The sequence below is a fragment of the Balaenoptera physalus genome, assembly GCF_965194825.1.
Source record: "Balaenoptera physalus genome assembly, chromosome: 13".
NCBI classification, from domain to species: domain Eukaryota; kingdom Metazoa; phylum Chordata; class Mammalia; order Artiodactyla; family Balaenopteridae; genus Balaenoptera; species Balaenoptera physalus.
Genome location: NC_138892.1, coordinates 101,213,409 through 101,239,898, shown reverse-complemented (window position 1 = coordinate 101,239,898; position 26,490 = coordinate 101,213,409). Strand labels below are relative to the sequence as shown.

The 26,490-nt window shown below is 39.5% G+C and overlaps 2 protein-coding genes across 2 annotated transcripts in view; one reads left to right on the top strand and one right to left on the bottom strand.

Annotated features, from left to right (window-relative positions):
* Window positions 1-26,490, top strand: part of GDF3 (growth differentiation factor 3) — a 148,831-nt gene that overhangs the window by 15,662 nt on the left and 106,679 nt on the right. The window lies entirely within an intron of this gene.
* On the bottom strand, window positions 13,452-18,985 carry NANOG (Nanog homeobox). The gene is made up of 4 exons (XM_082420426.1): window positions 18,122-18,985; window positions 15,740-16,008; window positions 14,564-14,650; window positions 13,452-14,417 (listed from the first exon to the last, which is right to left on the bottom strand). The coding sequence occupies exons 1-4, from the start codon at window positions 18,270-18,272 to the stop codon at window positions 14,001-14,003; spliced, it is 924 nt and encodes a 307-aa protein (XP_082276552.1). The 5' UTR covers window positions 18,273-18,985; the 3' UTR covers window positions 13,452-14,000.

The window sequence follows — 26,490 nt, the reverse complement described above, 5'->3', positions numbered from 1 at the left end:
GGGTCAGAGAATTTACAGTAGCAGTATTTTGAACACAATGACTATGAAAATGTATCAAAACTTGTGTGCTACAGCTAAAAAGCTGTGCTTTAAGGGAATTTATAACTTTAAACGTATATATCAGAAAATATGAAAGGGTGAGAAACTGATCTCACAAAGTTAGAAGAACAGCACATTAAGCCCAGAGAAAGTAAAAGAAAAGTTAATTCGTTGACCACTCTTTTTGCTAGCTAGAGAATCACTTAATTGATCAGGAATTTAGGACTGTCCACCTACTTTTTTCCCCTGAAACAATGCAAAAAATTTGGGCTACAGCCTTTATTCTTGACAAATATTTCAGTGGTTTTTGCACATGGGCAATTTCCTTTTATGAACTATGGTTACCTTCTACCAACTTGTTTAGGCCATCTTAGAATGGGTGCTATAATCAATAACTGCTTTATACAATCTATAACCTTCCTTCACGTAACAAAGTCTTACCAAAAGTGATAATATTTTCTCACTATAAAAACATTCTGGATATGATGTGTGATGTTGAATGAAAATGAGTCAAATTATTTGAAATTGTAATCTTCTTGGAGATGGTATAAAATACAGTCGCGAACACATAGTGAATGCTTAGAATTGCTACAGTTTCCTGGTTCTAATATTTTTGTAGGTATTTTTTTCTGGTTGTTTCACTGCTGTATCTCTGGCGCTTAGAACATTGGTCTAAGAGAGTAGACCTTAAAAGTTCTCATTACAAGAAAAGGAATTTGTACCTACGTATGGGGATGGATGGTAACTAGACTCATTGTGGTGATCATTTTGCAATATACACTGTTGGGGCTCAGGACAGGCCATCCCAAAATATTCCCCAATGGCATGTACATTATTTTGAATTGAAGTTGTTCAAGACATGACCAATGCGAGAGGGACACTATGACCCTCCGCTCTGTCTCCCTGAAAGCGGGAAATAAATCTCTCCTTTGAAAGGTTCGCTCCCCACCCTATTGCCAGAGATAGGGAATTCAGGCCAAGAAGCCGGTTACTTCTTTGCTTTACTTCCTCAAGTCTAAACTCCATTTAGATTCCTCACTAAGCACCCCAAACTTAAGTTTCTTTATCATATCAATTCCTCACAAATTTATTGTTTCTTTGTCTAAAAAGTATAAAAGCTGGCAGCTTTGGCCACTTGTTAGGTCCTATTTCTATGAAACCTCCAGGCACACGGATTAAAATGTTTCTTTTTCTCCTGTTAATATTTCTTGTGTCAATTTTATTATTAGTCCGGCCACAAGAACCCAAGGGGTAGAGGGGGAAATTTCCCCCTCCCCGATAATAAAAATATCCAATCATTCTGTTGTACACCTGAAACTAATATGTCAGTTGTACCCCAATTTAAAAAATTAATTAAAAAAGAGAACAGGGTCTATAACAAATAGCGATGTTTAATAAATATTCGTTCAACACATGAGTGAATTTATGGCATTAATCATTACGTGGGTTTGGTCATGTTCTCCCTGTACGTTTTGGAATAGAACATAGGGGTTTGTATTTTTTCTCATACTTCTTTTTTGATCCCACCCTTCCCGCCCCCACCCAGTCTTCCTGCTGATGCACGGAATCAATATGAATGAGATGGGTAATGCTTTCAGTTAAAAGCCCGTAACAACAGATCTCTTTTCTGCTTGTCCTCAGCCATTTGTACCTTCATCACAATACCTAATCACACTCTGCCCAAAACGTTTGCGTGTTTCCGTCACCACTTGGGTTCAGAACCACTATGAGTCACTTGTCAAACAAGTGTCATTTACTCTGCTAGGCTTTTTCTTTTTTTTCTCTCAGAGCCTCCAGTTGGTTCCCTTTAGGAAACTCCACAACCTTCCCCCACCGCCAGTTTATCAGGCATATCTATGTATATCTAATTACCATTGTACATGGATTTCCATCTGAACTACACGAAATTGAACATGCCTAGGCAACCATTCCCTTGTCCTGGAAGATATGGTGAGGAGAAGGAAACTTCCCAAGGTTCTAAAACAGGAAATTGGTGAGCCCAGGGCACTGGGGGGAGGTGTGACCCTCCAAGTGAGCTTCATGCCGCCTTTGGTGGCTTTGCCCAAAGCAGACTTTGTCTAATCTGTGGTTCAAAACCCAGAGTTCCAGGATTCTAGCCTTCCCTAAAGGTAATAAGACAAATACATGATCTATTTTCATATTTCAAAAAGGTTACTTTTACTGACTGGTAATTATTTATTTCCATAGATGCTACTTTTATTCTTCCCAAATAGAAATATTTATTATTTTTACGTGGTAATATATGCTCTAAAAAGATTCCAGTAATAGAAAGTGAAAATGCCCTCAAAATTTTCCTTCCTAAAGATAAACACTGCTTTTTGGTATATATCTATCTTTCCCACATTTTATTTATGTCTGTATATTACATAAATAGAATCACCTTAACTTGTAAAATAATTTGCCTTTTTACCTTAATAAGCAATGGAATTTTTCCCCATGCATTTAATCAGCCTCATCTTTTCTTTTTTTTTTTATGGCTGCATAAATACTACAGTATTTGGATATGTCAGGACATGTTTAAGCAAAGTCCTATTGGTGGACATTTAGACTTAAACATTTTTTTTTCTAATCTGTTACCAGCAATGCTACAGTGAGTATCTTTGTGTGGTTGTCTGAATAATGCCTTACATAAATTCCTAGAAATGCTCAAGGGTATTCATATTTTATATTTCCATGCACATAACTGACATTTGTTGCATATATTCTATGAGCCAGAAAAAAAACATATCAGATGATTACCTAATTAAATCCTCACAGCAAACCTTAATGCATTTTAAATTTATTTTAGTCTTGATATCAAATACTTGCTGTCCCCTGGGATAAGCCAGTTGATAAAGTGAAACTTTTTTACACAATACATAATAGCTGATATTACATTCCAAGTTTTTTTCCCTTTGTGAACTGGTTTCATAATCTGAATATAATCAATGTCTCAGCAATTGAGATAGAATATATGAAATTACTAACACACACACACATTTATGTAGAGAGATCTGTAGTTACAATATACACCAAATTCTAAAGTTACTTGTGCATGAGAGCTGGAGAGGGGTAATAGACAGACATGATGGAAGAAATTGCATTTAAAAAAAAAAAAACTATACATCCTTCAGAATTTTTTTTTTTAACACTGTGCAATAAACATGGATTTTTCTTTTCAAATTTCAAAACAGAGATGTCTTAATTATGAAAGTTTTAAAAGTCAAGTCATAAGAAATTCCTTTATTAGTAAATTAATTGAAATTCTTTAATATAGAGTTTTTATTATTAACTTAAAAAAATATCCCTACTACTGTTTCTTGGGGTGGTACACCAAATCTAAAATATAGGTGACCCAAACAATGAAGCAGGACTCTATAAAGCAATTATTATTTCTATGTCCTAAATAATTCATCATTTATCCACTCATCCGAAATGCAAACTCTGGGTATATACTTGTAACCTACCAGAATTTTTTTTGGTATATTGTGGCATGTATTTTTAAATCCAAATAGAATAAATTATTCATATGATTTTTTGGCTTGCTTTTTAAACTTAATATATTATTAAAGTGAACTCAGTCAAATATGCAGTTTCCTTATATATTTGGTAGTATTCATGGGCTCTCTACCTTGTAAAATTAACTTTACAACTGTGTATCTGCAGCAGCTCTACACTCATTACTATGTAGCAGAAACTGTTGGTTTTCCACTCATACCCAATTGGTTTAACCTCTCCTAAATGCCACTGACTTTTTTTTTAATTGAGGTATAGTTGATTTACAATATTATATAAGTTTCAAGTGTACAACAAAGTGATTCACAATTTTTAAATATACTCCATTTATAGTTATTAGAAAATATTGGCTATATCCCATGTGCTGTGCAATATGTCCTTGTAGCTTTTTTTTTTTCCTGGCCGTGCTGTACGGCTTGTGGGATCTTAGCTCCCAGGCCAAAGATCCAACCCCTGCCCCCCGCAGTGGAAGGGTGGACCCCTAACCACTGGACTGCCAGGGAAGTCCCCTTATTTATTTTATATCAATAAATAGTAGTTTGTACTTCTTAATCCCCTATCCCTATCTTCCCCCTCCCCACTTCCCTCTCCCCACTGGTAACCACTACTTTGTTCTCTATATCTGTGAGTCTGTTTTGTTATATTCATTTGTTTGTTTTATTTTTTAGATTCCACATATAAAGGATAATATACAGTATTTGTCTTTCTCTGTCTGACTTATTTCACTAAACACGATACCCTCTAGGTCCATATATGTTGTCCCAAATGGCAAAATTTTATCTTTTTTTATGGCTGAGTAGTATTCCTATATATATATATATATATATATATATATATATATATATATATATACACACACACACACACACACATATATATAAATCACACATCTTCTTTATCCATTCATCTGTTGATGGATCCTTAGTTTGTTTCCGTATCCTGGCTATTGTAAATAATGCTGCTATGAACATTGGGGTACATATATCTTTTTGAATTAGTGTTTTCATTTTCTTCAGATATATGCCAGCTGTGGAATTGATGGATCTTACGATAATTCTATTTTTAGTTTTTTTAGGAACCTCCATACTGTTTTCCATAGCGGCTGCACCAATTTACATTCCCACCAACAGTGTAGGAGGGTCTCCTTTTCTCCACGTCCTCACCAACATTTGTTATTTGTGGTCTTTTTTTTTTTAATAAATTTATTTATTTTTATTTATTTATTTTTGGTTGCGTTGGGTCTTCGTTGCTGCACGTGGGCTTTCTCTAGTTGTGGCAAGAGGGGGGACTACTCTTTGTTGTTGTGCACGTGCTTCTCATTGCGGTGGCTTCTCTTGTTGCGGAGCACAGGCTCTAGGCACACAGGCTTCAGTAGTTGTGGCTCACGGGGTCTAGAGCACAGGCTCAGTAGTTGTTGTTGTTCAGTAGTTGTTCAGTAGTTGTTGGCACACGGGCTTAGTTGCTCTGTGGCATGTGGGATCCTGCATTGACAGGCGGATTCTTAACCACTGCACCACCAGGGAGGTCCCTATTTGTGGTCTTTTTGATGGTAGCCATTCTGACAGGTGTGACATGATATCTCATTGTGGTTTTGATTTGCATTTCTCTAATGATTACGATGCTGGGCATCTTTTCATTGTGTCTGTTGGCCATCTGTATGCCTTCTTTAAAAAAAAAAAAATTATTTATTTATTTTTGGCTGCTTCGGGTCTTAGCTGTGGTGTGTGGGCGTCTCTCCAGTTGCGGTGCGCAGGCTTAGCTGCCCCGTGGCATGGGGGATCTTAGTTCCCCAACCAGATCCCATGTCCCGTGCACTGGAAGGCAGATTCTTAACCACTGGACCACCAGGGAAGTCCCCATCTGTATGCCTTCTTTGGAAAAATGTCTGTTCAGGTCTTCTGCCCATTTTTTAACTGGGTTGTTGTTTTTTTTTTTGATATTGAGTTGTATGAGCTTTTATCTATTTTGGATATTAACTCCTTATTGGTCAAATAAGTTGCAAGTGTTTTCTGCCATTCAGTAGGTTGTCTTTTCCTTTTGTTGAAAATCAGCAGTCATCAGAAAAAGCTGTGCAAAAGCTTTTAAGTTTAATTAGGTCCCATTTGTTTATTTTTGCTTTTGTTTCCTTTGTAAAGGCCATCGTCTTTTTATCAGGAGGTGAATCTTATTTGATATAAACCAATTATGCTGATCTCATTTGTCAAATTGTTAGTTTAATCATGGGCTTATATCAATTCTGGATAATATGTGAGGGAAAGTTTGCTGAAAGGCTTCTGAAATTTTTCTGGCTTTTTAATTGTCTGCATGGAAAGCCAATAACAGCAGCAGTTCTCTTGGGAACCGGAGTAACCATAAGCAACATCAGTGATGAGAATTTTGGTCTCTGAATATCACTCCTCAGTAAAAGTAACAAAGGCTCCTTGGAGAAATGGCCAATTCCAGGAGAATGTGTAAAATGGGCCAGAACAGCCAACTGTCCCTCCAAAAATGAACTATATGACCAATGTTCTCCCAACAAAAGTACATAGGCAACTAACTTGAAGGAACTTTCATTGTCCTAAGACAACACAACTTGAGCATTGAAAAAAGAATGACTGCAATAGATTGGCCAAACTAGTGTAAAAGTTTGCAAAATTAGCTACAGAAATCCAGTAGGATTTTTTTCATACCTAAACTGATCCAATTTATCTTATATTTACCTCCTTTTGGCTAAAATAATTATGATTTTCTCAAAAGTGGTTTTCAAGTTTTTTTTAAATTCTATTTTCCAAATTTTCCCAGGTTTATTTAAAAATGAGGATGCCTGGTTGAGCATATGTGCACCTCCTGAAGGAACTGTAGCCATGTACTTATTATGACCTTGATCACTGGTTTATTACAAAGAATATAACTCGGGGACAGCCAGATGGAAGAGGTGCACAGGGCCAGGTATGGGGGAGAGGTGTGGGGCTTCCATGCCCTCTCCAGGAACATCACCCTCCCAGCACCTCCGTATGTTCACCAGCCTGGAACCTCCTCCGGTAGGATTTTTTTGTTGTTAAAATGAATTCAAATTCTTTTCAGTAGACTCTGATTCTCTGATTTTACTGTGCTTGAGTATTATCTAGGATACTCGTTAAAAATGTCTATTCTTGGGTTTCCCTGGTGGCGCACTGGTTAAGAATTCGCCTGCCAATGCAGGGGACACGGGTTCGAGCCCTGGTCCAGGAAGATCCAGCATGCCTCAGAGCAACTAAGCCCATGCGCCACAACTACTGAGCCTGCGCTCTAGACCCCGTGAGCCACAACTACTGAGCCCGCGCGCCTAGAGCCTGTGCCCCGCAACAAGAGAAGCCACCTCAATGAGAAGCACGCGCGCCGCAACGAAGAGTAGCCCCCGCTCGCCGCAACTAGAGAAAGCCCGTGCGCAGCAGCAAAGACCCAACGCAGCCAAAAATAAGTAAATAAAATAAATATATTTTAAAATATCACATGCCATAAAAAGTTAAAAAAAATGAATATCTCATCTTGTTTTATGAAAACTAATTGAGAGAATGAAATTTAAGTAGTTATCACAGTACTGGGCACATAGTTGCTATAAACCTTAGTTGGAGTCCACTAAGATAATATCTAATACAACACTGGATGTGTTACTTAAGTTTCCAGAATGTTAGTTTCTTTTTTCCTTTTTTTTTTTGCCCCTCCTGCAGGGCTTGCAGGATCTTAGTTCCCGGACCAGGGATGGAACCTGTGCCCCTGCACTGGAAGTGCAGAGTCTTAACCACTGGACCGCCAAGGAAGTTCAGTTTTTTACATATAAATGGTAGTTAGCTTCAGAGGGTAGCTTAAGGATCATATGAAATAAAATTTTTAACTATTTTCCTACATAAAAGAGGTCTGTATAAATGTAAAATACTTCTATGCGTATTTTCCTCCAAGATGAAACTTGAGTTTTTACTATTCTTTTGGAAGATGCAAACAGCATAAGGAAAGGCAAAGAGCCATCCATGGAATTAAGAATAATAAATCATTTTTCTCTTATCCTGACAAAGACTGATATAGCAGATACTTAAGGGCTTTTTATCTGTAGAGGGTAGAGTCTCAATAGATAAAAGGAACCATTTTTATTGACTTAACGAGATAGAAATTGATCATGTAGAAATTGATCAAGGAATCTGTGGGAATTGGCACACTTGTGTTTAATGGTTCATCAGACAGCACTGAAGGAATCCACGAAGCCTTACAGTTTGGGGAATGGATTGTTGGTTTAAGTGGCTGAGGATGGATAAGACACCTAAGAAATGATATCTAGGATCTGGGGGAGGCTAACTAAGAATTAGGGAAGAGTTGCAGGAGGACAGGAATTGTGTGGCTAATCGGTGTAAAGTGCATTTACTGTATTGTCTGAGAATGTTCACTTTGACTATGGAAAACAAATGAAATTTACGTAACCTGTATGGCACATTAACTATAGCTAAATAAGACATGAGATTTAGATGTACATGTGCACAGAACACAGAACAGAATGGGAGGAGCAAGAGGAACCCAATACTCTTATTTATTCCAGCACTAAATATCCTTATGTACTAGAGGCACCCAACATCCATAGCTCTTAAATTGGCCATCCATTGGTGACACCCATTCCAACCCCACTTGTATTCTGCCTAAGTTGTGAAAATAAATTCCACAGCTGCTCATCAAGCTAAGGAGAACTATGTTTGTGGCCAGGAGTACCTGCCTTCAATGTCCCAGATAGAGCAAGCCGCATGACTGTCCAGCTATATTCCTTCTGCAAAACCGTGGCCTTAATTCAATCTCAAATTCTCGTCCTCCATCCTCAGTCACTGTCACCACATCATGCATCCGAGAGACGGGTCACACGAACATTGCTACACTTTCTATCCCTCTTGAGACCCTAAGTGCATTAGACTGACCCATCTCCTGCCCCGTGCTTTGTGCCATGTGAGTTTAATTCATTTAATAGGATTCTAGCAACTCAATTTGATCTGTGAGGTTTTCTGTTCAATAGCTTCCTACGCAGTTATACTTGGAGGTAGAGCTACTTTGCATTAAAGTAATTTCCCAGGCATTTAACCTTTTAAAATTCTCAAGGACACTCTCTCAAGGGACCACAGGGTAGACACCAACCACCCAGGAACTGGGAAGCCCTTAAGGAGAAGCTCGCCACCAGCTGCTGCTTTTCAATCTGGTTTCACTTCAACCTCACACAGAGGAATCTATTCAAATGCCTACATTTCGGTCGAACTAACTTCCTGTGCCAGAAGCTTTTGTCGGCCCCAACTGCTTCTTTATCTAACAAATTCCCTTTATCTCCCACTTGAGGCAAAGCTCACTGGGCCCCGGGAGGCATGCAGTATTTACTAAGGGCCCTCCCCCCTTTCCTGCCTCGTCTCGCAGTTGTCTGCCTTTACCTTTGGGTCTCAAAGTCATGGCGTTTTTTTCCCTGTAGACACCAAGTTTTCTGAATAGTAGGATTATTCAGAACAGGATGAAATTTGTCCTTTACCCTGAGAATTGGGTGCTTGAAATTCACTAAGCAAAGTCTACACTCTTCCCACTTCTGGGCTTTGAATCCAGACTGTGGAATTCAGAAGACCCAGGCAAATTCAACCTAGTGTGCCTCTTTTCTTCAGTCACAAACTGAAATGGAGATGCAAGCTGAAAATCAAGACAACGTGTATTTTAAAAGCTAAAATATAATAAAGTAAAATATGACATTGGAAGTAACATCCACCTCCTTTAGGGAGGAAGATGAGAGCTAGATTTTCAAAAGGGATGTGGAAAGATGAGAGGCTGGCAGGTGACTTTATAATTTCCTTTTTCACCTTATTTCCTTCTATTATGCTTGTATACTTGGTAATCCCGTGACCAAAAGAAAGGATAACTGAAAGACTTTAAACTGCTGTCATTAACAGCAACATAATTTGTAATGGCAAATAATCAAAACAGAAACAAATTATGTGTAATATTATACAGCAGTTAGCATGAGTCAATACAGCAATTAAATTCATTGATGGGGGAAGATACATATTTTTAGTTAGAAAAAGTGAGTTGCAGAACAAAATGCATGATGTAATCTTATATTCGGATAGGAAAAATGACAATTCTGTTTATATGTCATGTGTGAAAATGTCTGGAAAGACAAAGTTAATAGTGATGTTAAAGTTAATGATCCTTTTTTTAATGGAATGACAAAGTCACAGATGTTAGGAAGAACCAAAAAACTTAATCTTTCCCTGGTTCAACTACCTGAATTTCACTCTTTTCTTCATTATCAGAAATGTTTTGAGAATATTTAAGGAAGAAACTATTTCAATCCCGGCTAAAACATTTAATAAAGAAAATAGGGAATCTTAATGTTCTTGAATGTAGTTGTCAATTTTTAACATTTATCTAAATTATCTCAGATAGATTTCTAAATTTTGACATGCAAAGAGGCTGAAAAGTGTAATGCCAAGTGGAAAAAAAAAAAAAGGCTTTCAGAAGAGGAATGTATGGTATAATCCTGTTACAATGTATTAACAGCCCATTAAAATTGACATGTAAAAACCACCCATATTACATATACTAAAACACCTGTAGGAATATACTAAATTGCTGTTTACTAGATGCACTTCATTATGTACTTCTCTGTTGCTTAAATTAGTTTTTAATAGTAAGATTCTTTTAGTTTTGCGATCAAAATGTCCAGTCTTTTAAAAAAAGACTTTTTAAAGACCTTCTTTGGGGGACTTCCCTGTGGTGCAGTGGTTAAGAATCCGCCTGCCGATGCAGGGGACACGGGTTCGAGCCCTGGTCCGGGACGATCCCACATGCCGTGGAGCAACAAGGCCCATGCGCCACAGCTACTGAGCCCACGCTCTAGAGCCCACGTGTCACAACTACTGTACCCCGCGTGCCTAGAGCCCGTGCTCCACAACAAGAGAAGCCACCACAATGAGAAGCCCGTGCGCCGCAACAAAGAGTAGCCCCCACTAGCCACAGCTAGAGAAAGCCCACGCGGAGCAACGAAGACCCAACGCAGCCAAAAATAAATATATATAAAAAAATTTAAAAATAAAAACTTTCTTTGGTTCCTTGGTGGTTGTGGATTTTACTATCCTGCCCCCTTAGGTTTTTTACCTTTAATACCTATTGGGGATAAGAAACAATAGATGAGGGACTTCCCTGACAATCCAGTGGTTTAAGACTTTGCCTTCCAATCAATGCAGGGGGTGTGGGTTCAGTCCCTGGTCAGGGAGCTAAGGATCCCACATGCCTCGGGGCCAAAACGCCAAAACATAAAACAGAAGCAATATTGTAACAAATTCAATAAGGACTTTAAAAATGGTCCACATTAAAGAAAAATCTTTTTTTTTAAATTTATTTATTTATGGCTGTGTTGGGTCTTCGTTACTGTGCGAGGGCTTTCTCTAGTTGTGGCAAGCGGGGGCCACTCTTCATCGCGGTGCGCGGGCCTCTCACTATCGCGGCCTCTCTTGTTGCGGAGCACAGGCTCCAGACGCGTAGGCTCAGTAGCTGTGGCTCACGGGCCCAGTTGCTCCGCGGCATGTGGGATCTTCCCAGACCAAGGCTCGAACCGGTGTCCCCTGCATTGCCAGGCAGATTCTCAACCACTGTGCCACCAGGGAAGCCCTAAAGAAAAATCTTAAAAAAAAAAAAAAAGAAAGAAAAAGAAACAATAGGTGAATGGCATTTCTGTAAATGGCTAATTTCCGAAAGCAAATAAAATGATGATCATCAGAAATCCATCTCTCTCTGCTTTCTTTTCAATTTTTTTTCCTTTTTCTGCCTTCTCTTACTTGCTTCCTCTTCTCCAGTATCCAGCACAATGCTTTAAACATAACAGGTGCTCCTGTTCTTTCTGCCACTCTAATAAAATCTTCCTGAATTAGCTGTTCCTTGCCTATTCCCAGTGTCTTATAGCTGCACTTAATCCAAAGCAAAGACAAGGCTGTGAAAAATTGGAACATGGCACAGCGCAGAATTGGGGAGCTTACTACTTTGCAGTTTCCTGGGTACTATCTCACTTTATAGTAGCTATTTTCCCCAAAGTTTCCAGGCTCTGGTTCACCATTTAGTTATTTCCTCAAATTTGTTGTCAATTCATCTTGTGAAGTAGTTTAGAGCCAAGAATTCTGGAAATATTAAAGTGACATATTATCTTAAAAAAAAAAATTCTACTTTAATCTCTTCTAAGAATTCTTCCTTCACTCATGCATCTAAAATGTAAGAAGAGCCAGGTGGTAGCAACAGTGATATCCTGATTTTTTTTTTAAGAAGTCACACTCAAATCTGCTTGATTACAAGACTAAAAAGTGCTGACAGTGATTTCATGTAGCACAATCAATACTTTCTGTTTCCATTCCCTGTTCAGTTAACACGATGCTTGGCAAAAATATCTGCCAGCTAAAAAGAATACTGTGTTGAACTTAGGTCTTGGCAGAAATTAATTATCCCTGACTTCCTCTTTAGTCAAATGTCTAAACTCATTGGGTCTGATAGTATTATAGAGCAACATTGGGAAAACTGGGGGGAACCACGAGGGAAATGACTAAGAAAACCGCTCTAGTTATTCTCAGCATCTCTGCTGTTTCAGCAAGTTGGAGGTTTCCATGGAGCAAGAAGGCAGAGTGAGGAATTAATGGGCTCCCAATCCGATCAACTTGGGGCAAGCCAGGATGGGAAAAGGACCGTAAAAAAAAAGGGTTAGCATCAGGCTTAGCTCCTTCTAAGGTGAGAACACAGTTTACCTGAAAAAAAGTAAAATTCTATTCCAAATCAGCCTTAGAATTTACTTATATATTGGTCTATGATCCAATTTTTTTAAAAAAATGTTGAACATTATAGACTCATACCTTAAAACAGTGCATTAAGTTGTGCTTTGCGGGGACTTCCTTGGCGGTCCAGTGGTAAAGACTCCGTGCTTCCACTGCAGGGGGCGCGGGTACAAACCCTGGTCGGGGAACTAAGATTCCACATGCCGCACAGCGCGGCCCCCCACCAAAAAAAACAAGAACACGAAACAAAACAAAAAACCTGTGCTTTGTAGCTGGTCTACACATTTAAACAGTGTCCTAAAAAATAAAAGCTGTCATTTAAAAATAAGCTTATTTCGGAAATAAAATAAAATAAAATCAAATAAAATAAATAAAATAAAATAAAATAAATAAAATAAAATAAAATAAAATAAAAAATAAAATATAAAATAAAATAAAAATAAGCTTATTTCGGGACTTCCCTGGCGGTCCAGTGGGTAAGACACAGCGCTTCCACTGCAGGGGGCCCGGGGTTCGATCCCTGGTTGGGGAACTAGATCTCTTGCAAGCATGCCACAACTAAGGAGCCCGCCTGCTGCAACGAAGATCCCACGTTCCGCAACTAAGACCTGGCGCAGCCAAAAAAAAAAGAAAGCCTATTTCAACATAGCTTTTTCTGGCAGAAGAGCAGTCACAGAACCTTTCATATGTGAGTTACAGGGGGAGATTCTAATTCGTCCACCTTTCCCCCTCCTCCCTCAGCGCCCTCTACCTTCCATTATTTGCCTCGCCCCTGGCTGCCCTCTATTTAGCCTCTTTACAAACCTAAGAACTCTTGTTTATCACTTCTTTGCTCCTGATCTTCCAGATGTGGCACTCTTCTTTAACTGCAAACAACCACAAATTTTATTGTTTCAACATTACACACACGAGGAGGAAATAAGTTTGTTCAGGTTTAATTAGTCATCTAGTATTGTATATTTGGTTACCTTTCCTTTACTCACTTCTAAGATAGTAGTCTCCCAGATGGCTAGAAGATTAACTTCTTCCCCCCATATCAAAAAATATTCCCATGTTTAGTCAGATTTTTACTCATTGAATCACTGGGTGAAATCAGGGGAGAGACAACTAAATGTAAAATGGGTAATATTTTTATTTATTGGTACTTATAAACGAACCAGCCAACTGGTAGTATTATGATGTGGACAAATCAAAACATCTTTCTACAAATACTAGAGTGGTGGAAAAAATTAGGGGTTGTAGTAAAATAGCAAAAAGGGGTAGAGGAAATCAGTGAAGCACATTGTAGCTTAACCCTTCACCTTAACAACTGAGGCTCTTAACAAGTAAAGCCTCCCCATCCCAGAAAATATGAATAATCCTTCATCACACATCTTTGTACTTTTGCTCCCTATTGAGGTTAGGTTCTAGATCCTAAAGATATCCAAAAAATAGTATTATAACCTAGTTATCTATAGCCGCCAGTCATCTTTTATCATGTTGTCCGTAGAAGCCAATGCTTCTGAAACCTCTTTGATTAGACACCAATCATACACCCCCAAATTGACACAAAAGGCAGAATGAAAAGCAGCTTATCAAGGCAGAGAGATACGTAATTGTAAAAGAAAAATTCTAGGGAAGTAATACAGTCACGGCTCAAATGGAGATTGAATAATACAGCCATCGTTACAAATCTTCAGGCTGTATGTTCAGAGAGTAATTTGGGAATAAATCCATGATTTGCTGTTGGGAATTGAAATACTTAGCAGTTTGCTGTATTATGTTATAGCTTTCGCCGGCAGTTTCCAAGGTGGCCTCCAAGTCACTGACAGGAGAATTTTGCTGGAACTGGGTCTGGGGCTGCAGGAATTCCTCAACATAGTTGTTGAATTGATTGTTCCAAGTCTGGTTATTCCAGGCTTGGGGGTACCAGGTCTGATTGTTCCAAGGGTGGTTGCTCCAGGACTGACTATTCCAGCTCTGGTTGCTCCAAGTTGGGTTATTCCAGGTCTGGTTACCCGACATGGGCAGGTTTCCAGAAGAGTTCGCCAGGCATCCTTGGTGGGAGGAATAGAAGCCCGGGTATTCTGTAGTTGCTGGGCCCTTTTGAAAGAGAAGGATGGATTAACTGAAAAGGTACAAGGAAAATCAGAATTGTCTGAAGTAGGGATTGCATGCGTCAGCAATGGATACAAATCTATCTAAAAAGTCCTTGTTAGGAAAGAGCAGAAAAATAAGTTTCCTGTTACCTGAGTCACAGTGTTGCTATTCCTCGGCCAGTTGTTTTTCTGCCACCTCTTACATTTCATTCTCTGGTTCTGGAACCAGGTCTTAACCTGCAGGGAAAAGGTAACAGGAAAACACAAAATACTAGTAATGCAGGATGTACTGGGATCAAAGAATATTAAGTTTTTGTTTGTTTGTTTGCTTTTTCCGATAGCTACAACTATCTCAAACTCGGAACAAAATTTTAACTTCTAGAGTCCTTTCTTAAACCCTTCAATCTCTGGATGAATTTCGAGCCCCTCAGGTCAGTGGGCTACTTTATGTTTAATAAACCTAACCAGATAGAACAGAACACACCACAAGTCTGCTACTAACTAGGAAGTTCATGTTTAAATGTCTACCCATTAGTCACAGTTAAAGGTAATTTGTTTGCAATAAAAAGCCCACCTCCATATAAGCATTTACATTTAATGTGATAATGGTATTTTAATTCAGGAATTATGAAACATACTACATGGACAGCTATTTAGAAAATATCAAATTATATTGCAGCACAGAATAAACTAAACTTTGCAGATGGTTTGTAGTTAGAGAATGAGATCAGAGAGGTAGAATATATATATATAAAATAAGATCATGGAACAGGACTTCCCAAGTATGGCGCCAGTAACTGAATAAAATGGCCAATAAATATATGAAAAATGATTAACAGATAGAAACAAAACATACAATTTTAATTTTAATGAGAACAAGTGTTGGCTAGGGACTCTCCTAACTCGGAAGATGGGGGGGGTATAGTCTTCCTTTTTTTAAGGAAAACTGGAAACATTTTCACAATTTTGGTTTGTGCAACAAGGGAAGTGGTTAAATAAATTATGACACATTGGGGGAGGGGGTGGGGGAGGGAAGGACTGGGAGTTTGGGATTAGCAGATGTAAACTGTTTCATGTAGGATGGATAAACAAGGTCCTACTGTATAGCACAGGGAACTATACTCAATATCCTGTGATAAACCGTAATGGAAAAGAATATAAAGAAAAGAATGTCCAAAAAAACTGACACATTGCCACAAAACACATTACAAAAAGTTCCATTTTCATATTAAAAGTTAACTTGTTTGTAGGGGTGCATAAACAGGGTACATAGAAATTAACCTTGTTTCTTATTTCTTGTTGTATCAAACAAGAAAACAACCATACCTGTTTGTAGCTAAGGTTCAGGATGTTGGAAAGTTCTTGCATTTGCTGGAGGCTGAGGTATTTCTGCCTCTGAAATCTGTCATTGAGCACACACAGCTGCGTCTGAGAGAACACGGTTCTGGTCTTCTGTTTCTTGATCAGGACCTTCTCTTCCTTCTTCTCTGTGCTCTTGTCTGCAGCCGTGGCCAGTAGTTTTACTCTGGGGCTTGTGGAAGAATCAGGACTGTCCTGAATAAGCAGATCCATGGAGAAGGAAGGAAGAGGAGAGACTGTTGGGAACAAAATGACACTTTTCTCTAAAACTTCAAATATTGAAAGTTTATTGTTTTCAAAGCACTATTAAAGTCCTCAGAGCTAGATAATAAGTAATAGCTTTATTTTTAAGCAATCCTGAACACTTTGCTAACCTTTGCGCAAATGCCATTTTGCATGTCATGGACATGGCTAATATCATGTATTGCTGGGAAGTGGAGGGGGGCTCAAACCTCTTCTTTCTGCCACTCAAAGCTCAGGAGCCCACACCCTGACTGTTCTCAAAGGTCAGAATCATCATTTGACTCCCACCTTTGTGTCCATCCATAACTTCCTTTATGTACCTTAATCATCACCTACTTAATTTTTTTTTGGTGGAAATCTCAGTTCCCTGACCAGGGATTGAACCTGGGCCACGGCAGTGAAAGCGATGAATCCTAACCACTAGACCACCAGGGAACTCCCATGTACTTAATTTTGAAACAGATGATCCAGGTTCTGAGGACCCTATAAAATCAAGTTTGCTGCCTGGTCTTAATACCAGGACTATCAGGAAATGTGAATTCTGATAAAGCTCCTGTTTCAACCCAGACTTTGTGATTTCATCTCCAAAATTATTCCTCCCTCTGTTTTGGCAGTTGGGCTAAGCTAATCATAGGTTTTTTGGGGGTTTTTTTGACTGAAGTATAGTTGCTGTACAATATTATTTAAATACAGGTGTACAAATATAGTGATTTACAATTTTTCAGGGTTATACTTCATTTATAGTTATTATAAAATACTTGTCATATTCCCCGTGTTGTACGGTATACCTCATGGAGTTTCTTTCACTGATTAAAATGAGGTAACAGAAATAAAAAATTTAAAAACCAAATGAGGTAACATATAAAAAATTGTCTAGCACAGGGCCTGGCATATATTATTGACTTTGTAACTAAAAATTTATTTCCTGTATTACTTAGATTTATTTGCACAGAGGTATTCCCAGTGCTTAACTCCAATTCTACCCTAAGTTGTGGAATAAATGGACAGGCTTTAAAAGGCAAAAAAATTCACAATTTCACAAGTAGATCTAAGAAGGAAAGTCCTCAACTAATGACTGGAAGTGGAGCATGTCTTAAAAATTATCTGTGCACACTTGCACTTGGCTTGCTAGGAGGACATGTCCATTGCTCATTCCCGAGCTGTTTACCTCACAATCCAGCGCTGTAGCTGTATTTTCAACATTTGAAATTATAAAAGGACATTAACACAAAATTTGGAAAAACAGGGTAACATTAAAATCCAACAGTCAAATACAAGTTATTTTGTTTACTTATTCCTTTCTCCACAACTTACTTCTATGGTTGTAATCATAAATGTAAACAGATTTTAAGCTATTTTATGCCATAAATGTTAAAAATAGCATCCCTGGGTAAAGGCTGGTCTACCTTTTTATTTCTAACAACTACCGCCAAACTGATTTCCAAAAAAGTTTGTGCCGGCTTTACAATATCCCGAGCACCTCTCACACCCAAAATTACCAATTAGAAGCCTAAATATTAAGAGTATAGAATTCAAAGCCAAACTGGATTTCAAATCTGAGCTCTCGCCACTTTGACTGTCAGCGTATTAAACCCTTTTGGAATCATCCACCATAAAATGGGGTGAACACTTCCTCGGGATTTAGGAGACTTGAGCATAGCAGGTGCTTATTACAAACTCAGCTGCCCAATAATGTCCACACATCCAGAGGTTAGGGGAAGAGCCAACCGCTACTGTAGTAGAAAGGTAAAACATTTCCAAAAGGTGCGTTTCATATATGTTAAGATTTACACATCAGTTTATCACATCACATTTGCGTTTCCACAGTGCCTACACACGTAAGCTCTCAAATACACCGTGTACAGCTGAATGGCTGAGTCCCGTGTCCCGCGTCTCTCCGTCCACAGCTCTTATCGCCCGGAACATTGGGGAAAGGGCATGACCCCATCAAGTTACAGTTGAAAAAGAGGTGTCGAGAGGATTAATAGATAATGACACCTCCTTATATTGATGGGCTCAAGAGGGAAACAGATAACCCTTACCCTCTTTCCTTCTTTCCCTTTCCCTGAAGGAACTTAGCCTCTCAAGGATTCAGTATTTTCTTACCAGTCTCCATGTCGTGGGTCTCAGCAGATGACATTTGCAAGGACACATAATTTTCTTCAGGCCCATAAATCTCAGGCATTGGTGAAGATTCCCTAGAATTGGATGCTTCGGGGCCACGCAGGCTTTGGGGACAAGCTGGGTCCACACTCATGTTGTCGAATTGAAGGAGAGGGAGAAAACCAAAGAGCTAGATAGATGGTAGGAAAAGTCCAGGCTTAAGAATCTAGGTAGAAGAGCTTAGAGAAAGGTGAAGATCTACAGGTGTAAAAGTATTTAAAAGATGGGATGAAGGGAAGTCACCTGTGTGATAACAGAAGCCTACCAGCCCAATGTAGGAAAATGACAAAAAAATTTGTGGAGGCTCTAGACTTATAAGTAAGGCTCCACCATACTTCGACCCGCCCCTCCTGGCAGCCCCACGCCCACACACACCCTTGCGAATTCCGAGTTAATCCTGTCTGCCAGCCTCACCAAGGCCATTGTAATGCAAAAGAGAGCTGCTGAGTAGCCTAGACTGGGTGGGGAACTGGAAAACTGGGACCGCGGAACCTGGAAACAAAATAAACCCAGCAATGAAGTACTTCTAGGTTCACCCTGTTTCCACCTTTTAAAATCAAAGATGCACCTCCAGTTCCTGGGGCCCAGCTAAGGTGGTTGAAATTCCCACTAGGACAATTAATTCCCTTGACTTGAGACCCCTTAGGGTCTCAAAATCAGGCTCGTTATGGCAGAAATTTCAACAAGCTCCATTTTCCTCTTTGGTTCACTCCAAGGTCACAATAAAACACATACTGAATGTTAAGGCATCGGTTGAGGTTAAAAAATAGTACTTGTTTTCAACTCCCACCTAAGTTCTTTCTTGTTTTTTTAGCTTTCAGAAAAGCAAGTATTTTCAGCAGGACAAAAAGCCAGAGGAAAGGACCTGCGGACCTAGGACCTTGGGTGCCGGGTTAGTCATTATACATAAACCATTACTATGGAGGATTTTAAATTTGTTTTTATACACATATTACTGGATAGAATCTTGGCTCAGCCACTTTAATAAGTCTCAGTTTCCTCATCTATAAATAGGGGCAAAAGTACCTTCTCTGTGTTGTAAGTATCAAGGAAAGTAAAGTGCTAAATACTCGTAACATTTGACATGTCAGTGATCTACAAACGTGGCTGTTAATAGAAGTTCTTTCAGGATCCTATATCCATGACCTCTAAATTTGAAATTACCTTTTTGTTGTGATTTTTATTTTAATCTAGAGACCATGAAATCTAACATTGTGTGATAGAATGAAAGCACCACCTTCTTATTTTACCTGGGACATTACTGGATTCCTAGATGTAAAATAATAAAATTTATTGACCTGTAAACAAACCCAATTGAAAACAGGGAGAAAAAGAACGTTCTCTAGGCAGGTGATATTCCTGTAATGGACTTGCCAGAGCAAATGTGATAGGTTCATTTTAGAACCAGTGTTTGCCCTCCTGTCTGTTCCTCCTTCCCAAGCAATCATCTTCTTGTCTTTTTTCCCCTCTGGCTCTTTCTTTAATTAGCTTTTCCTTCTCTGGCTTGGCAATCCTGTCAGGCCCTTCAACCCCACTCCATCCTCATTCTCGTCTTCTTCTTCTTTTTTTTTTTTGGTTTGTTTTCCAAAGGAACAGTTTTTAATATTGGGTTCCAGCACTAACATATTTATGGACAAAAGTATAACAATCTACGGTTTTCAATTTTCCTCCCCATTCCCAAATTCAACATTCAGGAATTCTAAGATTTTTTTTCTTCTTTCCCAATCTCCTATCCCCAAAAGTAAACCCTTAGCAAATTCCAATTATATATTTTCCTAAGATACAATTCTTGACTAATCCTCCCGTGCACTCTGCTGCTCTGGTCTCCACCTGCGGGCTTTGCTCCCACGTAAGCTGATTTTTGCTCACAATTCAAAGATGCCACCTTGCAAGCTCAGGAGTATTGCCAGGTCCACACAAGGGGATGAAATTCTATGTAATCTTTTCTTTGTCTTCTCAGACCACCATTCTGGAGGGGAAAAAGAGTTTGGAAGAGGGGAGTCAAGGAGAGGGTGGGTGGAATACATTGTGCTTCAGGCAGATAGCCTCTGTCTCATTAGAAATAGAATATGATTTTTTTAAAAAAGGGAATGTGAGGGACTTCCCTGGTGGTCCAGTGGTTAAGACTCCGTGCTCCCACTGCAGGGGGTACGGGTTCCATCCCTGGTCCGGGAACTAAGATCCCTCACGCCGTGCTGCGCTGCGTGGCCAAAAAAGAAAAAAAAAAAAAAAAGGAATGTGAGAATGTGAGGTGGTGGATGTTAAATAAACTGATTGTGGTGATGATTTTGCAGCACACATATATATATATCAAATGATTACGTTGTACACTTTGAACTAATACAACATTGTATGTCAATTACATCTCAATAAAATGGGGAAAATAAATTTAAAAGGAGGGAAACTAGATTTCCTGGCTCTCAATCAGCACTGTTTGGTAAACGGGGGCAGTCAAGGACACCAAATACTTTGGTTTGCCTGCAGCTCTCTAAACTGCAGGTATGGGAAGTTTTGTTCTTTGCTGATGGGAGTCTTTGCATGAAAGCCTGAGACGAATTCACCCCATCCCCCTACCTGGGCCCCATTGTATCTAAGGTAAGAGCCTCCGGAGAGAAAGACCAAAGGGCAGGGGGCTGGTGGCTGGAAGGCAGGCTTACTGCATTCTTTGTCCAGGAAAGCAATTTGAATAAGGCTGAGAATGCCTCGGAAGCTGTCAGAGACCCTGGGTTTGTTGGGGTGCGCTGGGTGGGTGGAGGAGGGCTGTGTTATAGGGGGCTCGGGTCCAGAGCCTCAACTGCAAAAAGTGATTCAGTGAAGTCAGGATTGTAACTTTTATTGTTCTAAGAGCAGCATCTGAGAAAAAGGAAAAAAAAAAAGCTGAATATGAGAGAGGAGAAACATTTTACAGATATGATTTACTCTTTATTTATGGATAAGAAATGCACTTTGGGCCACACAGTCTTTTAAGAGAGCGGGCCCTGCTAACTCTGCATTTGTCAAGGATAAGGGGGACTTAGCAATCATCACCAGTATCAACACAGACTTTCACCGCCCCTCAATTCTCAGGCATGGGGTATACATCAAACATGTGGAATTATAAAATGTATTGTTGATTTATTACTGGTGGAATTATTGAATTTATTATTGATGGATCATTGCTTTTACTCTTCACCCCATTATCCACTTGAGTTTACCTGAGTATGCCCAGACTGGTAGGCATTCACTTGTTTTCTTTTTGCTTAATTCTTGTGTAAGTTTCTGCTCCTATTTCTCCCTTCTTTACATTGTTTCAGTCTACCTAATAAACCCATTCTATAAGTAACAGTTTCTTGTCGATATACATATACACATGTGTGTATATATTTTAGTGATATAACAAACATTGATGGGCCAGGAAATATTTATTTGTCGCTGGTTCAACTAATAGTAAAAGAGTGCCTAGCATGTGCCTGAGAGAAAAAAAATAAATAAATGTCATCTCTACTTCTGAGGAGCTAACAGTTTCGTAGAGTAGTCAAAATAGACCAAAAAGACAATTACAATGCTGTGCGATAAGTATTGAAAACCAACCAAACAAACAAACAAACAATGCCAGGAGGTATACAAGAGATGCTAAGGGAGAATAAACAAGGAAGATGGGAGTAGGGGAAGGGAGCCAGGGAGGACTTCTTGGAGGATCTTACGTTGAGCTTAGATAGAAAAATGTTGAGAGGATAAGAAAGGGAATTCCAGAAAATGAACAATTTGGGCAAAGGCATTAGAGAAAATGATGGGTTTCAATACTGTCACTTAACATGGCTCGAAGGCAGGGTGCAGTGGAAGGAATTGTGAGAGAAAACGACAGAACTCATCTATAGTGAGCTCTTGCTGTATATAATGCACTGTTGTGTCTGTGTTGTAGCCACGTTAATTAGCATCTAGCCCAGTGTCTGATATGTAGTATGTTTGAGCTTTGTGCTTTTAATAAATAAATAAATACAGATGGAGATGTTTAATAAGTCCTTGGAAATTAGAGTTGAGAGGCCTAAGAGGTAAAAAGTGACCACAGGAATAGTAAAAAAAAAAAGAAAACCCAAAAAACTAAGTTTTGAATTAAATCTCTTCCTCTCATTAGTTTACACTTTCCTGGTGTTCCTTTTACTAACCTGGTGGTTCTCTGTCTCCTTTCTGGTTCTTCCTCACCCCTATATCTAAAAATTAGAGTGTACCCAAGTTTAGTTCTCAAACCTCTACCTATACTCAATACCTTGGTGATCTTAGCCTATCTTATGACTTTATTTTATTTTATTTTATTTGGCCACGAGGCTTGCAGGATCTTAGTTCCCTGACCAGGGACTGAACCCTTGCCCTCGGCAGTGAAAGCACGGAGTCCTGAGGACTGGACCGCCAGGGAATTCTATCTTATGACTTTAAATACCATCTATCAATATAGGCTTTTGTCTTTCACGTGTATGTCTTTACCCCAGACCTATTTCCCAAACTCAAGTCTCTATCTATCCAACTGCCTACTTAACATCTCCACTTGAATTTCTAGTAGGCATCACAAAATTAATATTTCCCAAACCAAACTCTCAGTGTTTCTCTCTACACAGCCTCCGCCGCTGGTCTTCTCCATCTCCGTGTATGACAATTCCATCCTTCTAGTCACTCAGGGCAAAATCCTAGAGGCTTCTTTGTTGACTAATGCCATCAAAATATGGAAGAATCTAATTGCTTCTTTCTTTTAATTTTTTTTTCTCCCCCTGTTTCCTTTTTCCTCTGTTTGAGAGAGTTTTTGATCGTCACATGGACTAGGGCATAGAAAATCAGCAGAGTAGCGAGAAATGGTTATTTCTTATAAAGAACATGCGTTTATTTTGTTATTGCCTGTGTCACAGGGGAGCTGGGGGCTTGAATTGCCTGCGTCCTCTGGCAAAAGAGTAAGCTCACAGTGGCATGTGTGCTAGCCCCAGCTGCACTTGACCTTTTCTAAGAATCTCCAAGGCTACAGCCCTCCCCAAACCACCATCTATCGCTTGGATTATTCCAATAGCCTCCCAACTAGTCTTCCTGTTTGCACCCTAGCCTTCAGGCTATAATCTAGTCTCCACGTATTGGCCTGAATGATTTTTTTTTTTAAAGACATGTCACAGGAAGCTATTCCTTTGCCCACAGTCCTCCTTTAGTTTTCTCACATTCAGAGTAACAAGTCAATATACTGAATTACAGAAGCCCTCTTCTGGCCTTGTACTTGACCTCTGTCTTGTGTCCTTGTGTTCTCCCTCATCCTCATGAAACTGGCCTCCCTCTCCTGATACTGGAACAAACCAGGAAACCTCCAGAATCAGGGCTTTTGCCCGTGATCAGTCCCTCCCCCAGAATTATAACGAGCTTGATCTCGCCCTTCCTTTAAATCTTTAATGTTCCCTTCTCAGTTATGTCTCCCCCTCCCTATCCTCCACTTGACTTTTCTTCATAGTACTTATCATCTTGCATAATGTATATTCTTTCTATCTATCTATCTATCTATCTATCTATCTATCTATCTATCTATCTTCTATCTATCTGTCATCATCTATTTCCCACTACCACTAAAATATAAATTCTGTGAGGGCAGTTATTTAAATTTTTATTTTTAATATTTAAAATGATTTATTTTATCATTATGCACATTGAAGGAAAGCATTACAGGCAGCAGAGTTCTTTCCCACCATAAAATTTACACCCATTTAATTAGCTAGAAACACTAGCTTGAAGAGGTACTGATATATTCCATTTGTAATAATTTCTCTACAGCAAACAATTGTCTTACAGTTGGAACAAGTTGAAGAAAATATTGTCTCACAAGTCTTTTTTGTTCTTTGAATCTCAATCACCAAGAGTTCAAGGGACTTAGAGAGAATCCTGGTGTCTTGTATGGCCTGATGAATGCATTAAAATCAAGCAGTGTATTTGCATTCTGAAAATACTCTTAGCTCCATACAAATGTTGCTTGGGTTGTGGAGCTCACATTTCTCCCACTGGCACTATGCATCTGAAGGACATTTTGTTATGAAAGTTTCACACCAATTTTGTTTTGTTCCTTCTTCATTAGCCGCTGTGCTTCCTTTTCCATTTTCTTCCTTTGTTGTTCTGCTGCTCTCTTTTCTCTGTCTGCTGTCTTCTGCTGCCTCAGAACTTCTTTGGCTAGCCAGGCCGCATCTTCTTCTTCCCACGCATTGGTATTTTCCTGCCAGGTATCCAAGTCACCTAATTCAGGCTACAATAAAGCAAAACAAAGCAAAATTACAATGGTCAAGAGCCATCCTTTTTCCACTCAGTGGTCGAGACAGTATTTTTTTTTTTTTAAGATATTATTTATTTATTTATTTATTTAATTTTTGGCTGCGTTGGGTCTTCATTGCTGCGCGCGCAGCTTTCTTAGTTGCAGTGAGCGGGGGCTACTCTTCGTTGTGGTGCGTGGGCTTCTCATTGTGGTGGCTTCTCTTGTTGCGAAGCACGGGCTCTAGATGCGCGGGCTTCAGTAGTTGTGGCATGCAGGCTCTAGAGCAGAGGCTCAGCAGTTGTGGTGCACGGGCTTAGCTGCTCTGTGGCATGTGAGATCTTCCCGGACCAGGACTCGAACCCATGTCCCCTGCTAGTGTTGGAGGAGGGTCTCCTGCAGAGGCCGGGGGAGGCTGTGGCTCACCGTGGGGACAAGGACACTGGCAGCAGAAGTTCTGGGAAGTACTCCTTGGCGTGAGCCCACCCAGAGTCTCAGTTATTTAAATTTTTGTCTGGTTTTTTTTTTAGTATAGTATTTCCAGCCCTAGAAGAGTGTGGTCCATAGGCCAGCATCATCAGCATCTCTTGGGAGTTGTTAGGGACATAAACGGATGCGCTTTACCTCAGAATTGCTGAATAGGAATCTCTGGTAGGGGTGACTAGGAATCTTTGTTTAAAAAGTTCTCCAGGTGAATCTTTGGCAAGCTGTTGTTTGAGAAGGACTGTTAATAGAACAGTAATAGGCAATAGTAGATGCTCTTGATCATTGTTTGTTGATGAAGGAATGGGTTTAAAAAGATCTAGGACTTTGTAAGTAAATAGAGGGTAGGAGCCATTTCCTAACATTTAAATATTAAATTGCACTTCAATGTGATATTCAAAATAACCCTTAAAAAACAACAATGCTCTTTGCCTCAGGTTCCCTAAACTGAATTCAATGACCTTGTAACTCATGGAAAAGAGCTGACTTTTAATTTGCAACAAATAATCCTTCTGGCTCCTCTGGGAGATTACTCTTGAATTACTTGTGTTGTAAAAATGAACCATACAACCACCAAAACTGCTGGTTTAGAGATTACAAATGGAATTACGCAGTATATTCTCCACTTACTTCGCCTGTTATAAGAGCACAAACACACCTTTTCTTTTCCCCCAAAAGAAGCTTCTTACCTAGTAGACAATGTGATAAACCCTCAAAATGTATCTATCATCCCGCTTAAGTAAATTACTCATGTCCAATTTTGTTTCAGTGACCTTGCCATGAGTACAAGTTTGGAAGTCCAATAAAAGATTCACTTAACAGGAAAATATGTGAGACACTATCATAAAAGATTCAACTAACAGGAAAATATGTGACACATCGTTGACTCCTTTTTCCAACGTCTGAACCTTCATGTAGTTAAGAATAACTCTGTCATGATCATTTCATTTCCTAACACTTCACCAGTCTGTCCCCTGGATGTTCTGTATCACCCCCTTTACCCTCATTCAGGCATCATCTGTTGCCCAGACCTCTGCAGACCTCCAGTTACCCGTCCACAGGTTAACTCCGGAGCACCCACTGTGCTCCAGAATGATTGGCCTTCAGTTCAACCGTATTATCCCTCTGCCTAAGTCTTCTCTAAGTAAGCTCACAGCCTGTTCTCTGCCTGCCTCTCAAGCCAATTTCAAGCTTTGGCAAGTTGCTCGACCCAAGCAAACCCTTCTGTCCTGAATGCTTTTTCCCCCTCTCTTTGGTTGGTTCATTTTTAGTCTTGCAAGACTCAGATCAGGTGTCACCTGCTATAGTCTCCCTTCAGTGACTTAGGTGCTTCTCTTCTGTACCGAACTCCTCCCACGGCAGCTGTCACTTTGCGCTTTAGTGATAGTTTTTTTGTATTTGGATTCTGGCTGGAATAATAACTCCTTGAGAGCCTGGTTTGTTACTATAAACTAGTGCAATGCTAGTCAAAGAATGGTCCCGCTTTCTGACCACATCAGTGTCATCTGGGAGCTTGTCAGAAATGCAAATTCTTGGGCTGGGTGCTACCCCAGATTTACTGAATCAGAATCTGGGAGTGGAGCCCAGG